The sequence below is a fragment of the Melospiza georgiana genome, chromosome 5 (genome assembly GCF_028018845.1).
Source record: "Melospiza georgiana isolate bMelGeo1 chromosome 5, bMelGeo1.pri, whole genome shotgun sequence".
NCBI lineage: Eukaryota > Metazoa > Chordata > Aves > Passeriformes > Passerellidae > Melospiza > Melospiza georgiana.
In genome coordinates, this window is record NC_080434.1 from 14,761,356 (window position 1) to 14,778,103 (window position 16,748).

At 42.1% G+C, this 16,748-nt stretch overlaps 1 protein-coding gene across 2 annotated transcripts in view; it reads right to left on the bottom strand.

Moving 5' to 3' along the window:
* Positions 1-1,548: 1,548 nt before the first annotated feature.
* Positions 1,549-16,748, bottom strand: part of FHDC1 (FH2 domain containing 1) — a 36,819-nt gene continuing 21,619 nt past the window's right edge. For both annotated transcript variants that reach the window (XM_058024836.1, XM_058024835.1), the window contains exons 7-12: positions 14,798-14,868; positions 14,573-14,680; positions 13,616-13,686; positions 11,173-11,290; positions 8,773-8,937; positions 1,549-5,608 (exon numbers count right to left, since the gene is read on the bottom strand). In XM_058024836.1, the coding sequence (XP_057880819.1) occupies positions 3,563-5,608; positions 8,773-8,937; positions 11,173-11,290; positions 13,616-13,686; positions 14,573-14,680; positions 14,798-14,868 (2,579 nt within the window). In that variant the 3' untranslated portion in view covers positions 1,549-3,562. The remainder of the gene's footprint in view (positions 5,609-8,772; positions 8,938-11,172; positions 11,291-13,615; positions 13,687-14,572; positions 14,681-14,797; positions 14,869-16,748) is intronic.

Here is a 16,748-nt window from a genome sequence, read left to right on the forward strand (position 1 = left end):
TGTGCAGTGACAGCCCAGAGATGGGGGATGTGCAGTGACAGCTCAGAGCTGGATGTGCAGTGACAGTTCAGAGCTGGATGTGCAGTGACAGCTCAGAGCTGGATGTGCAGTGACAGCCCTGGGCTGGGAGCTCGGGGTCAGTGCCCAGGGAACACTCCCAGCACAGAGCTGCCTCGGGAAGGGTTAGGCAGGAGGCAGCGTGTGGCTGTCTGCATCCATCCACACAGACGGACCCTAAGATTAGAAAGATACTGACGGGTTATTTTGAATGACATAGTCCAGGCTTGTGCACTGTGGGAGGTGTGATGGGAACCCTTTCTGTCTTTCTTGATAATTTAATGAGCTGTTGTAATGAGGGATTCACCGAGCTCCTCATCTGTATGCAGTTCCCACATGAGATGTGAATATTAAATTCCTCCAAGTATGAATCAGCACCTCTTACTCCCACAGCTTCCCTCTATCTCTCAATCTTCACCAGCTCCACAGCTCCAGATTACCCTCATGGTCCCTTGGGCTCACCCACTTCACTGCCACCTCAATAGTGACCAGAGGAGATTGATGGACCCAGGTCACAGCCAGAAGCATCAGCCACTCAGCAGAACCAAGCAGGACACAAGGTCGGAGTTCTTTTGTGAAAGCCAACTGCAACCAGGCGAGTCCGTGCCCTGCTAGCCTTTGGGAAAATTGTATGGCATGGGAAATTTAACCTATAGGGCATCGCTGTCTCTCACACCTGGTAGTTTAAATAATGAATTGGTAATTATAAACCCTTTTGACATAAAAATGAAGTTTAAAAAAACAAACTTTTGAGACACACCTTTTGATGGTGAAGGGCTTTCCCACGTAGATTCCACCAGCAGCCGTCACTCAGCACTGGCAGACAGCAGGTGCTTGCCACTCCAAAAGGGGAGAGACACTCACCAAACTAGAAAAGTCAGAGGCTAAACAAGTTTGCAAAAAGCAGCAATTCCAGTCCAGAAATGATTTCCATAGCAGAGAAGAGGAAATGTTCCCTGAGGACAAGGAGGCTGGCTGGATTTCACTTTTTTTCTGCTGAATAGATGTTCTTTAGTGTGCAATAAAGAAGGAAAAATAATGGGAGAGTGGGACAAAACTGAAAAATTCACAATTGCAGTGCAAAAGTCACCACATGCTCCTGCAAAACAGGCTGTTCTGTATTTCCACAGTCCTGGGAGTTGTAGACCAGAATTTCTCAATAAAGTGTGCTAAGCTCAAAGGCATGAAGATAGCGACAGATCCAGACTTGTCAGTGCCATGAACATTTGTCTTGGCCACAACATACAGTGTGCACATGAAGTGCTGCATCTACCTCTAATGCCTTCTATGTTATACCCAAACCTGCGCAGAAAGTCCCAGCCCAAAAATGTTCAGAAACTGCAGTTCAACTGCATGTCCCAATATAAAAAAAAACCGAGGATTTCAAGCACCATGATTTCTGCTGTAGAGTCCTTCCCACAGTCACCCACCCAGACTCAGCTGCTTGAGATCTCCAGGACCAAAGCCAAGAGTGTAATAGGAAGGAGAAAGTAAAAACATCATACCCAGTAAATGGGAACTTTATTAAACTACCGAGTTACTCAGAAATGTATAAATGTTCCACTAAATACAGTTGGTTTTCTTTTACACAGATTTATAGAAATTTATTTACATGTTCCAAACACATTTAAATTATTTTTCAAGCTTGCTACCAATAAAATTTGTTGCTTTCTTTAAAAAAAATGAAAAAGGTCAATCATCTGCTCTTGCAGATGTGCATACATCCATACAGATACAAATATAAAGGGAGATGCTTTTGTATCTAACCCACAATGGAGGCAGTAACCAAAGAGCTTATCCAAAAAGCAAAATATTTGCCCTTGCAGAAAAGTGGGCTCTATAAATTCTCCCTGTGGGACAGACACAAACAAGAGGCCCTGTGCAATACTTTATGGTGTTTGGGTATGATGTCTGCATCAAGATTGGCTGGTACGTGGGAGGAGCCAAAGGCCCCTTGCCAGATTCAAACCTCAAAGCCAGCTGTCCCTGATACCAGCCCGTGAGAAGCATGTGAGCTCATTCTCACTGAATTACACTCTCCCAGCACAGAGGGACAGAGCAGACAAACAGATCTAGCACTAGCATGTCAGCGCCACTTGTCCAAAGAGATTTCCCTTTTGTTTTTTATTTTATTCTTAAATGAGGCTTCATTCATAAGTGAATAAAAGGCAATTCTTTAAATAAAATGCTTAGGAGAACAGCACTTTCCCCACCTAAATACATTTCTATTGGGAAGATGCACAGCATGCTGAATGAGTTTCCCCACATTCTCTGTATCTTAAGTCTTACAGAAGTTAAAATTTGTATCTGCAAGTAAAAAGGGGTGTTTTTACTTTGCAAGAAGCTTATCAAATGCTAGTTTAATTCCTTTAGACTCTTTAAACATAAAAAAACCACATTTGAAGCAACCAAAGAACTCTACAAAAACATTGTCATGCGTAAGCTCTGTGTTTCATGCTAAATATTCTTGTTGACAAGGAGCAGGAGTGGAGGAGGAGGAGGAGGCAGGGAAACGAATGGCTCAACCAGAGCCATTGCAACATTCAAGTAGTTTGGTAGTATACAAACCAGTGGAAACGTGGAATGGTAAGAAAGTGCTCAGCACTACATTGCAGCCTTCAAGAGTTGAGCTGCAAACATCCTGATATGTATCATAAATATATGGCACTTCTGTATGACCAAAAGCTGGCAAGTTTGCTTGTGATCAAAACAAGTCAGGAGTAGTCGTCATGCCAATGGCCCTTCCACCAGGCACAGCCTCCAGCTGTGCTATCCAATGCAGCACCAGCCATATCCACTTGTGCATGCAAGACAATGCTGTCACATCCTTGGAGAACAAGCCTCCTGCCCAGCAGAAAGCCTTCCCCAGACACACATACAAATTCATAAAACATGCTATAAATTCTTCAGGGAGGTTAAAGACAGCCATAAACAGCAAAGGTCTTGTTTTACAATTTTTTGGCCAGCAGTTCCCAGTCTGTCCAATTGCCAGCAATGGACTTTGCAACAGGCAAAAAGAGCTCCCGAATCCAAGGAATTGATAGCAATGGAAAGTACAATCACCTAAGTTCATTTCAGTACTGTTCCACAGGATTCATTTTGACATCAAATAAGAAACCAACAAGCACAAAGGCTTGAATCCTAGGAAGAATCTTATATACACACAAAAAAACTGGCCTTAATCCACGTTTTCTGTCACAAAGTGTTTCATCTCGTAGCTAAAACTTCTTAAAACTTTTTGGCTTTTGGTAACTTTTTTTATCACAAATGCGAAGATTTGCTGTTCTGCTCACATTCCATCACAGTAGCTTTAAATACATTCAAATTCATAAAAAAGGATTTAGACCAGAACACAGCTACTTGCCCTTTTCCAACAGTGTGCCGTACTTCAATAAGCACATGATGCCATGTATTGGCAAGGTTAGTGTTTTAAGGAATTTCACTACACAGACATCCAGTGCTTGGACAAGTGTTCACATTCCAAGATTAAAAAAACCCCTCTCCCTTATTTCAATAATGGCTTCAGGATTTTACCAATTGTGGTTCGGTTTGCGTCCTTCAGTTTAAGTGATGCCTTTTCCACTGTTCCCTGTTCCTTTGGTGCAGGCTCTGCTTTGGTGCTGACAGCTTCTCCCTGCAGGACGCTTCTTCCAACCACTCTGGCACTGTTTGCTCTCTTTAAAGTACTCACGCTGTTCTCCTTTGGATTTGGATCATCAGAAGTCGCTGCTGGCTTCACTTTAGGCAGCCTCTGGGACACAGACCTTGTGATGGGGGGAGGTCTGGATGAGGTGGATAGATCCACTTTTGCACGCTTTGAAGAAGAGGCCACTGTATTCCTTGCAAAGTTTGGGACAGCAGGTGGTGCTTTGGGAATACTGACTGTGGCAACCTTGGTGTCATCTGCAGGGGTCTGGGGTTTTACACTGGAGCGACACATCTTTGTTTCATCTGTCTTTGATTTGACACTACTCCTAATGGGTTTAGAGATTGGCTTCTTGAGAGCGACTCTGTCCCTCTCGAAATGAGCACTGCTTGAGGTGACAGTGCCCCTTCGTAACTTTGGCTCTTCTACTGACATGCTGTGCCTGTAGGGACTTCTTGGCAGCGTGTCTGTCGTGCCTCGGACTGAGCTGCGGTGAGACAGCCGACTCTCCACGGCGCTGCTTTCACGAAGGGCTGGCTTGGCTTCTGGCTTTTTCACGGTGCTGGGTGCCCTGTTCGACCGAGAAATAGGCACCACTTTCCTCATACTTTCATTCTCGGAGGCATTCAAAGTTCTGACAGGTCTGGAAGGAGCTGTGTGGCTAGGGCGAGTGCCACTGGGTTTTGTGGAGCTTGGAGATCGATCTTTTAGAGAGTTTGTCTTTGGTCCTACTAGATCTTTATTTTTTATGGGTTTTTCTTTAGGAAGGGTGTGTTTGCTATCAGCATCATCCTTATCCTTGGCAGAAGTGTGAAGAGACAAGTCCTTGTCAGAGGTGGAATTCAGGTTTGAGAAGAAAGATCTAGCCTTGTGTTGAGCATCATTGCCAGAAGAGCATGCTTTGCCAGCCTCACTTCTTATTTCGTTGTCTGCCAATTTAAAATCGTTTCCCTCTTCAGAGTCCAATGTCAAAGAACAATCAGTTGTGGTATCTGACATGTAGCATGCTGGCCCATCTTCCCTACTTCCTGAAACACTTGTATCCATAGACATAGGGCTGCTGCTGCTGGGCTCTAAAGCTTCAGTCTTGCAACCCACTGCCCTGGTTTGATGGTCACGGGCCTCTCTGGAACTCCTGCCAGCTGGAGGCAGCTCATCATCGGCAGTGCTCAGGGAACGGAAGCTCAGATCATCCAGAGTCTCCAGGTCTGTCCCGCCAGCATCCTCTAAATATATTAAAGGTGCATCTTCTGCAGGCTTTGCTCCTTGGATATCAAACTTTCGTAGCCCTTTAACAAGTTCACGCTCCTCAATTGCAAGGGCCAGAGCATTGATGTCTGTGGACTCCTCGCAGGACGCGTTGCAAGTGTGCAAGTTGTAGTCGGTGCTCCTCTGTGAGTAATGGGCACCAGGGCTGGCTGAGCCGCTGAGGTGGCTGGGCTGAGCTGGAGGCACCTGCACGGGGCCACCACTTTTCACTTCCATTTCAGACTGCTGGTGCAAGTGCAAGGTATTTAAGTTGAGATCTCTTGTCTCCTTGGATTCCGTCCAGGCTACGTTAGGTTTTGCTTGCCGGGTGTTTGCACGGGGAAGGCTGTTAAACTTGTTTGGATCCTCATCTTTGGAGATTTCCAGGAAACTCTGCAACTCCCTGTCTGCAGTCATCCCCAAAGAAAGTCGAGAGCGTCTGGAATTTGTGTTTCTGTACAAAGGGCTTTGAGGCCTCTGCTGCAAGAAGGGAAGAAATTCTCCAAGTCCATTTTTAGCCAACATCTCTACATCATTTTCACTGCTGCTCCGCCCAAAGCTGCCAAGCTCTCCAGCTGCCCAGGATCGACGCTTCTCCTCCAGCTCCTTTTGCCTTTGCAGACTATGGAGCTCCTGGATCTCTCGTTCCCTATTCTCCTGAAGGAGGAAAATCACAAATATGTGTCTCAGAGGACAGTGTCCTATGCATAAGAACAAGGCACACTCCTTCCTCTCTCCCTTTATTTCTTCCCATCGAAGTTAGCTCGTACTGCTGTCACCCACTCCCAACCTCCAATACATACACACACATGAAATCACCGTGGCAACCACAGCCTGCAACCATTAACCCTATGGAGAGCAGCTCCCTGCATAACTAATGGGATGACACATCCATCTGGTCAGCATACGCAAAAAAAAACCCACCAGACCTTGCGAAGACCAACAAATTGACCCATTAAACCTAAGCAGATTTCACATCTTAGAATTACAGAACATGCTGAGTTGGCAGGGACCCACAGGGATCACTGAATTCAACCCCTGGCCCTGGACAGGACCACCCTAAGGAGTCACATCATGTGCCTGAGAGCATTGTCCGAACACTTGAATTCTGTCAGGCTTGGTGCTGTGACCTCTTCCCTGGGCAGCCTGTTCCAGTGCCCAACCACTCTTTGGCCAAGCCAAAGAGTTCCAGATGCAAGATGGAGAGCACCAAGTCCTCACTAAGGTTAAAGGTGGCAGTCTTACCAGGTGAGTAAACCTCTATCTAATCTTTACATCCATATTTTAGACAAACTTGTCTGACCAGCATACAGCCAACGTGGTTTTTCCAGCCCACCTTACTACCACTGCAATTGTTCCTCAGCAAGTCCAATTTCTGCACAGTGATATTTTCCTCTACCATTACAGACTGAAAATTTTGTGAAAAGGCATTGCTTAATTGCATATGAAAGCAAATAGATAAGTTAACACAATGCCTCACGATAGTTAGACATAACTGACACCGCTCAAGGACCATCAGTCAATGTCTCGCTTCAATTTTGGATCTCATAATCACTGTTGGTTTCAAAAACTGCCACCTGCAGTACAGAGATTGTCCACGGTAGGAAGGAGATTTTTGGCAGCTAAACTGAGGGATTTTGGTTCAGGAAGCCATAGAACAGGTAGTTTGAATTTGAAAGACAACACAGTAAACACTTGTTTACTAAAATAATTAGCAGTGATTTACTGTGAATATCAGCATTTTAACTGTTACCTCTAGGCTTCAGATTTAATCTAACTGCACCTTTGGTTGAACTTTCTGGGTTACTTCTGAAATGAAGAACTTGGCTTGCTGCAGCCAGTACAGCTGTAGCAAAAGAAAGAAGGAACAGGCTAGTCTTGACAGAGGATTCAAAAATTACATGATTTTCCAGCATGTTGTTAAATCTGGTCTAATCAATGACACACTGTTTAAAAAAAATCACACCTTTATTTGTCTAACGCTTTGTGTAGTTTAATCTTCCCATTGTTGTGACAACAGAAGAGCTGCACCACTAGGAAAAGTCACCTGAAAGCTTTCAGTAAACAAAAGCCTAATGCTTTGGGATGAATGGATTAATCTCCACCTCTTAAAGTGGATTTGAGACTACGCTGGGCTCTGAAAGATAGGATGCATTAGAGACCTAAGAAACCTGAACATCTAAGAAAGGAAAAGAAAAAACTTGTATTTCAGGAAAAAAGTTTGGCAGGAAGCTTTCGTTTACAGGTATGGAATTACAGAATGAATTCTTGCCAAATGCTAAAGTTCAACTTTAAAAATACCATTGTCAAGAGAAAGGGTTCAAAATAGTTGCAGATACTAATACTATATTCCATATTAGAAAAAGAATATTTTAACCTCACCCAGAACATGTTTTAGGAGATTTTATTCAGATGAAAAAACCTATTTTAAGCACATAGTTAGACATGCCAAAAAACTGCAAAAAATGTTTAAGCATTTGAAATATGTGCACATGGCCATGGTGGTACAAGCCATCTTTTTAGACTGTTGGACGTGCTGTCAACACATCACATTCTTTTGTCGCAACTGCCATTTTAATTCTAAATTGTTCTGGTAATGTTGTAGGAACAATGGTCAATCCACAGTTAGCAGGCAAATCTTCTCAAATTTGCAAGCAAGAGTCAAATTTGTCATTTTTTAGAGTGTACGTGCGTATTACAAAGAGGGGACCTCAAAAGTCATAGCTATCCGTCCACCACTTGTAATACGTGACTATGAATGAAATCCTCAATCTCCAATATTTGAACATATCTGGATGAAGTCCTCTCTTGGCAAACTGGCTGCAACAGCTATCACCATTTGGTTTTAGACATTTGTGCAATGTGCACCCTCCTGTAACTATGTGCTGTCTTGGGTGGTAAAGGTTAGGCAAACTAATGGTACCACAGGCACATTAGCTGAACATCCTGTCAGCTCGCTCCGAATCAACACCGTTCTCTTCTTTCTGAACCAAAGCTTTTATCCAAAGTGCTGCCAAAGGCAGATTGCAAAAGGGCACAGATCCAGCTCATTAATTCTATTTATAAAGACCTAAGAAATATCTGTAACAATACACAGCCTTTGCTGAACCAAAACTAACCAACACTAATACAAATACTGCTCCTCGCTCCTCCATCTTGGTACATTTCCTGAATTATTTAGGACCAATTCAGGGTATCAGCAAATGAATGCTCACACTGGGGATAAGGTATCTTGCTGCCATAGGCCTGTTTCAAGTTTTCACCCACAAAAATCCTTTGAAAGGACAAAGTAAAATACACAGCCCTTACTTTACTTGGTGAAGTGCCTCTAGCCATGTAGAGGAAGGCAGTGGAGAGCCTGAGCTAGCATGGATTCAGGCAGGTACATCCAAGGAATGGCAGGGCACACCTCAAGGCCCTTCCAACTATCCAACACTACCAGGCCAACACCTGAACAGCAACCCATGGTCAGGAAATCTGTGCAATCTGTCTCACAGCTCAGCTTAGCAGTCACCAGCCTCCTCACCAAAACAGAAGGGAGGTGCCCACTTACAAGCAGGCCACTTACAACCCTGATCTATCATCCCAGTGGTCTCTCCCACCAGAAACAGAAGATGCAGAGCAGCAGGGCTGCTCACAATGGCCATTCCCACCTGGCTTCTGGCAAGGAATGCTTCCAGGAGTGCAGTTTTCTGTAGCCATTTGAGCAAATAAATCAAATACTACAAGATACAAAATGCCCCTTAAGCAGAAAAACCAGCTTAATTCATGTGAGCCAATATCCATTTCAGAAGTGTGAGAATCCCATTCAGCACTCTTACCTTAACAGATGTGTTGAATCTTATGCAGAAGTCCCTAAATATCTGGAAACACTCATCCAACTTCATAGTTTCTTTGTCTTCACAGAAAAAGTCAATGAGAGCATTTCCCTCCTTTTGCAGTTCTCGTTTCTGGTGTTCAAGCTCCTTCAGATGCCTTACAGCAAACTGCAGCAAAAACCATACACACATGAACCAGATAGAAAAGTTAAAGTCACAACAGGTCATGCATATATCAGGAAGTTATGAAATTCATGTTCCAAGCTAGAAGCTACAGAGCCTAGGAAATTAAAATTTTGATGGAGATCTCGTACTAACAAAAGGACACATGCCATTTCAGCAAACTGAGTAAAGGTCAGGAAAAATAGATCAATCAAAATGTACATTCTTGTGACTAGGATGGAAACCAGGAAAAAGCTCAAAAGCCCTTGAACAAACTTACTGCTTTAAGTTTTAGATTAGTAAAATCAAAGACTGTACTAGGGCACTGACAGACCTCCTGGGAGCTCCTTAAAAGCTCCTCATTCCTTATTTTCCCATTTCCCTTCCAACCTTCAGCTAAGCATGAAGGATTAATTCCTCCTCCCCACTTTTCCAAAAACACACATGAACTGATTCATGGATATACACCACAAAATCAATTCCTTCCTAAGGTGACCATAGACTACAACAAAAAAGGTTTTCATACTTGAAAGGTAAGGAACCACTGAAAATACATATATTTTAACACATCCAGAAAATGTTCCCCTAAAGTAGCACTTTGAACCATAAGTACAGAGCAATACAGACAGGATGAGACTAGTTTAGTGGAAGAAGATTCAGGAGGAAGAGAATAAGGCTGTGATTAGACTTTGAGCAGCAGAACTCCTGAAAACACTTTGATTAGGTGCCCTGTCTCCTCTGTCTGCATCACCAGCTATCCACTTCTATTCTTGCACAATCCCCCATCAGACACCACCTGTAGGTCAAAGTAACCTGAGAAGAAAAGTTATTTTTTCAGACAAATCTCTAACTCATAGTCACCTAAATATTTTTCATTTTTCATAATGTAGCACTGGGGTGGGAAAATGCAGCTGGAGGTACTGGTGACCACTTAATCCAAATCTCCTTTCAGGAATTACTTAGAAAATTTTACCACTAGGATAGGAACAAATATGACTTGGTAGTCTTAAGAAAAAAAAGAAAAAAGAGGGGACAAAAAAGTCCACAATAAAACCTGAAGATAAACTGGACAACTGATAAAAGCATACATCAAAAAATAGTTCCTCCCACATATTTCAGGAGTTTATTCACAAGGGTGAAATAATCAAAGCTGACTTTTAGATCAGCTTGGTTATCACCTGTAATTTAGAAACAAAATCCGGAAGTGTTTATGCAAGGTATGCATTTGTAAAATTATTTTTTCTCCAACATTTCTTTTGGAATGTGGCCTAAACAAGGTTGTAGTGTTACATAAAACCACCTATTAAATTTTTTAAAATCCCAAACATGTTAAAACATAACATTAAAGAGTCTGGGTGCAATGGATAAAAGCCAACAATTCAGAGTGAATGAGGACAGGTATTTCAATCTTAACCTGCCCCTTTCTTCATCAGCTTTTCATCTCCTGAAAAACTACAGGGACTATTAACTACATTTGCAAGTTGAAAATCAGGGTGGGTTAAGTTCCAGATCAACACCTGCCTTCTTACTTTTAATAATTACCTGTAGTGTGAAACAGAAAAAAATAATTTAATTGAAGTATAATATGTATTTCTTAAGGCATCACCACATACTCAGAAAATACCAAGAACTCTGCTTCCAAGGTAAGTGCTATACACATCCAGGCCTGTAAAGCCATTGCAGAACTCAATGAAATAAAAAAAAAAGGAGAACCCACACAGCCTAATGGTATGGCTCTGAGTAAGAGAGACTCTGTTTTAAGGGTAAATTAGTAGAGAAAAGAGTCCCTTAACCTTCCAGCTTCCAGCAATATCTCTTCAGCCACCCAGCTATCAAGATTCATCCCTCAGCACACCCTCAGCTAAAACTGATGTGCTCCAGAATAACCTAACATGCAGACATTATATTTTGGGCAGCTGCAAAGCACAAAAGCAGAGACCACTCCAAATTGTCTTATATTTTAACTACTGATCTTCATCAGTGCCTTCGCACGCACCAAACACGCTTGCCTAACAAGCCTTGGGCAATGTACACTCAGTATCCCTCCCTGTAAAAACACAGCCCTTCCAACATCTTACTTGACAAACAGCAGGAGGCTGGAACACCTTTGTACAAACTGACAGGCTAGGCATATTAAAACAGTGCTTCTGTTTATTGACAGGTCCACACAAATTGCATTCAGCTGAGGAATGCTGCTGTACTCAGGCAAGAGTAACACATTAACACAGATATCCTACAAACCTGGAGAAAGTTTTCCATCTGGTGAAAGAGTTTTGGGTCTCGTCGGATGCTGTCTTTAACAGATCTGGTCTTGACAGACAGTGAGTGCAGCTCTGCTTCTACACTATCAATGGATAACCTAAAAATAGCATGTACAGAGAACGTTTATCAAGAGAGAAGGAGTGGCCCACAGGTTAGCCACAACTGCAAAAGTGGATGCTTTACATGAGGCTCAAACAGGCTATCAAACAAGACCTGCCTGTTCAGGAAATCTTTCCAGAGTAGACACTGAAAATTAGGAGAGAGATAAGCACATTTCTTCTTATTTGCAACCTGAAAAGATTCCCATGGGGTGTGGTTTCATGATTAACTCCAGCCAGTCCTACCCACCTAACCTTAAAAAGGTTACTGCTGCCCTGCCTCTGTCCAGGTGTTCCTTTTCTCTCCTGGTGCCTAGCACTCATTTTCAAGATGGCCAGCCACCTCTGTGAACTGAAAATTAACCTAGGAAAAGGAAAAAGCCAGTTTGTTCCAGATGGATCCTTTGCTTGGTCCAACTGACTACATGACTGTTTGAGTGCAGGAGCTACCACAAAAAGGGGGCCACAAGAGACCATCAGCAGGACTACTGATTTTGGCAGTAGCATCTGGCATCATGAAATTGCACATCACACTCTTCTAAGCAGCCACAGCAATGCAACTCACACAGTCTCAACCCTGCAGATACAATATTTCATCCTTCTGCTAAACACCAGCAGAGAAGCTGCTGCTGTGAAAAGGGAACTCAGAAACTGAAGCTCACAGGAATCTGATCGGGTGTAATCTAAGTGTTGTCCTGGGAGACCCACATTCCATACAACAGGAGCTCCCACCTAAGCCTTCCAGTCACTTGGAGGGTAAATGCTTCTAAACTTTTGGCATTTCCTTCACCAGAGAACTAAACTTTGCCTAGGAATTGAAGCAGTACAGCTAGCCAAGTGCTAAGAACTAACAACTGTACACATGCTCCTCCTCAGGTTGTCTCACCAGCTGCATGACTTCCAAACACTAAAGCTGAAGAACTTGTGGCAGCCTGACTGAAATGCACATGGCAGCAGAAGGTGACACATCTGTAAGTTTGTCAGTACACACACAAATTAATATCATATTATAGTTATATATGTAATAGTTATATATATAATAGCAATACATATAATAGTTCCCTGTTTTGGGAAAACATGGTGGTTTTGCAACTAAGAAAAGCAGTAGAAAATACAGGCTACATTTTTCTGCCTGTGAAGGAGGAAGAGGATAGCCTACAAGTAAAGAAGGAAAGACAACAAAAAATAAAGAACGTAATGGTAGTTGTTTTAACATGCTCTAACTGGGTGGATTTATGAGCAACTTGTACATGACAATTCTCTCTAAAGACCTTCCTCGTGCCCAGTGGTGAGGAACATATTTAATTTTGTTTCATTTTCATATACAAAGTGCACTCCCTGAATAGACTTCAGCATGAGTTACAACAGAAGATCTTCAGTGTTAACAAATGTGATCAAAGAACAAAGTGGTTAGAAAATAAATATCACCAAATCTGGGACTCTGCCTGTTTCTCTCCTGTTTGCCAGGGGGCTTGGATGCTGAGGAAAGCTGCATTCCCCAGCAGGCCACATGGCCAACTGCCAGAAAGGTGTGTGGGTTGGATGGCAGAGAGCCACACAGGTGGTCCCTCAAAAATTTTCTGATTAACTCCATGGCCACTCCTTTCCTCAGAAGATTTCAGTCTTTTGCAGACATTACTTAACCCTCCATCAGATCTAAGAAACTGGATTTTGCAGCTGGGAAAAGAATGTAAATAGATTGCCCTAAGCTCAAGAGTAAGGAAGTAGCAAAACTGGGAACAGAACTTCAGCATTGCTAGCTTCCAGGTTTCAGATTTAGATCACACTGTCTCACTGAAGTAAGCACAGTTACTGAGGTACAAATCAGCTTCAGTTTACAATTATGCAGCCTCAGACTTTAAACTGAAAAAATGCAGAGCCACAAATCCTTCAGATTTTCCAACCAAGACAGTAAATGAAACCTTAAAAAGCATCTAAGTGAAGCCAGGGCCAGCACCTGCCCCTGGTACCAGATTTGGAAAAGAATTGTAGCCTGCTCAGAAACTGATGGAAATTGGTTTAAGGAAAAAGAGTATCGTGCTTTACTTCATTCCCTTGAAAATAATGAACAGGCACATGTATTTGACAGAGACAGAATTACCAAAAAACCTATGGAGATCATGTAATAAAAAAACCTCATACCTGAAGGCACATTGCAGGCATACTTCTGCTAGTAAATGGAAATGAAGACCTCAAAGCTACAGTAAACATTTGTAAAGATCTGTTTTTGTGCCAAGACTTTCCTGAATAAGCCTCATTGCTTCACAAATGAGAAAATTCCAATTTCACTCTAACCATAAGTTTTCAGTTTTCTTTTAACTCACCTGGCGGCATCATGAACACTCCTAATTTTTTCTGAAAAGTTGAGAAGAGCAGCATCTTTCTTTTGGGCTTCCTGAAACAAACAGAACAAAACCAAAACACACACAATCCATTAACATTCCAGCACCATGCCAAAATCCCTAAGTCTGGCAGTTCTAAAGCTTCTGGGAGGGCACTTAAAGGTTTCCCTCCTGCACTGTTTTTCTTCCCATTCAATCCTAACACAACTGAGTGGAGGACATCCCTTAAAGAAAGGCAGGGATCAGAACTGGAGATTTTAAACAACAGCTTCCATTTTGCAGCATAAAATAAGAGCTGCTTCTGCCAGTGAACACAAGCCAGATGTATTAATAAGGAATGTCAGGGAAAGAACAATTTACTGATGCCATTGTTTGAGCAGATACGATGCTTCCTGCACAAACACCAATTTATACCCTATTAAATCTCTTAAGCCAGTTTGTACACAGATAACCAAAGTCAAATAGATGCATTTAAATTCTCTCCCTTTTAAAATCAAAAAATTTGAAAGGAAGGAAAAATAGCTTGAAAATGTCTGCAGCAGCTTTAAAAAACACACATCAGTCATTAAGGGAGGAAGAAAAAACTATCCAGAAGGCTGTTCAAAAGATTCAACGGGAAGATTGAGAGAATTTTATCAAAATAAACCACTTCCACAGTGTAAGAATTTGGGACAATACGAGAAAATCTACAATGAAGAAGTTTGACGAAAGCAAGTTCCTACATTATATAAAAACTTAACCTTTCCATGGGGTTCTCAATAGGATGACCAAGTAGAGGTAATTTTTGGTGAATTTCATGGCGGGAGAAGAAAGGTGAAGATTAAATCAAAGCTGTGAGACAGTTGCTTTTTGGAGACACATAGCCCCTTATATTGTGTATCAATCAATGAACCTATATTTGTAGAAGTTGCTTATACCAGCAAAATAGATTTTCTATACCAGAGCCACAAAATGCAGCAGACTCATCCCAGGTTTGTTTGCTTTCGTGTCTGCCAGCTTGAGCAGTGACGACAGTTTGAATCCAACAGCATTGCCAGCATAACCTCCCTGAAAAGAAACAATTTGCAGAAGAGCAGATGAGAAGCTGAGGCGTGACATCAGAGCACTGCAGCACTAACAAGGAGGTACAGCCCACCAGCCATCTCCCTTTGGGATGTCACTTACCGCATTCATAATATTCCCAGCCTGGAGGACCAAGTGCAATATGGAATGCAGCTCCTCACAAGTCATTAACTCTGCAAGGAACAAGGAAATTGCTGTCTAACAATTGTTTGTTTAGAAATATAGTCAGTTAGCAAGTTCCTCTTCATCTCCAGCTTTTTTTTTTTAAATTTGACAAGAAACTCCAATAAACTGAAGAGGTCATGGGAAAGATAATGGCACTATTTAATTCCAATTCACAAGCACAACTGACAAACCTCAAGTGTATTTTCAGACTTTAACTTAGCGAGTGTAGTATTTCCAAGGCAACCTCCAGCAGCTAAGGAAACATTTGGGGCCTAATCCTGCAATGTGCAAAGTGTCTTATGCAAGTGGTTAAGTATCCTCACCACCTACTAATTATTCCAGTGTGAGGTAAGTGTTCTGCACCCTGCAGGATCCATTTGCCATCTGCCAGGATTGGGCTTTTGAACAACTACTTTTTTTTTAGGAGACTTGGCCATAAGGCCTGAAAAGATAACAGACAATGTTTAAATTTTCCTTGCTTATCCCACTCCCATTATGAATCATCATTTTATTTCTGTATGATCACCAACTCAGAGCAGCATTTGTTTTACTTGTCATATCAAAGATGATTTAGCACAAAGTTATACTCAGTGTGACGTGGAGTCACATGGAATAAAACAGCCTTTTAAAGTTTTCCCATCACACAAGCCTGGTTTATATGTATGCATGTATATTTCTTTGCAAAATGCACAGTAGTGTTCTGTCTGAATTCATATACCCTTTCACCCAGCCACATACCAGCAAAAAACAGTGTATGTGCAAAAAACAATATATGTGCACCAGAGGGACTGCCTTAGAAATAAGATGTGGAAATTCAAAACTGTAAAGAGTTAATAAATGTGGCACAGCAAACCAAGCAACTCCAAATTTGCAATTATCCATATGGCAAGAAAATCAATATGAGCTGGTTGTAATGTGAGGTACTATATGTTATACTAATGAAGAAAATAAAAGGTGGAATCCTTTTGATTGTAGTGTAAATACTTTGAAAAACTAGTTTGGTTCCAAGTCCACATTCTGTAATTTATCCTGCATTCAGCTGCACAACACAATACAGCAATGAATCATTTTGGAAGCCCATAGCCCTTACACATTTGTGTTTCAATACTGGCAACCTATAACCATAGAAATAGTTAAATAACATTTGATCTAACAAGATAGACCCAAGGTGAGGACACAAGGATGAAGAGAGAGGAGAGAATAAATAAGAAAATAGCAAATTTCACAAGGCCAAGAGGAGAAGGCAACTCCTAAAGCCCTCACACAGCAGGAGCCTGCCCCGCGTCCCTGTGACACCCATCCATCTGCAGGCCAGGTGAGAATCCACCAGGCTGTTCAGACCTAACCCTTAGTGATTATCAGCATTAAAATTGAAGTAAATATTCTCCCCATTTAATTACAGGACAGAAACCTAGGAGACAGCAATAGAAAAGGAGACATAGTTCCTAAACAACTTCAGGCTATCAACAAACCCTGGAGTGAAAAGACCAAAAGGAGAAGAGCACATGACCAAGTGGACTGAACACAGGGAAGGCCCAGTCAGTGATTTGTTTGACTGGCCTGATGCAGGAGCTGGAGACCAAAGTGGCTCCTCTCTGGAGGGCATTAATTCACCAGTTTACATGTCTTGGGTGAAGGACACGAAGGACACTAAGGTGTAGTTACTTTTATACATAACATATTCCCTCACATATGTCTGTTCCTCAAAACACAAAGAACAATGATTTAAAAGAGATTCTAATAAAAGGCCAAACTCAGACCTAATCCCAAGTACTGCACACTTTCCTGAGTCAATGAGAAGTTCAATCCCCACTGGTGGGAAAATGCCTTTTTTCCCTTTGCTTTCACTTGAAAGGACTATTCTAATCACCAGTGCTCATAATTGAGT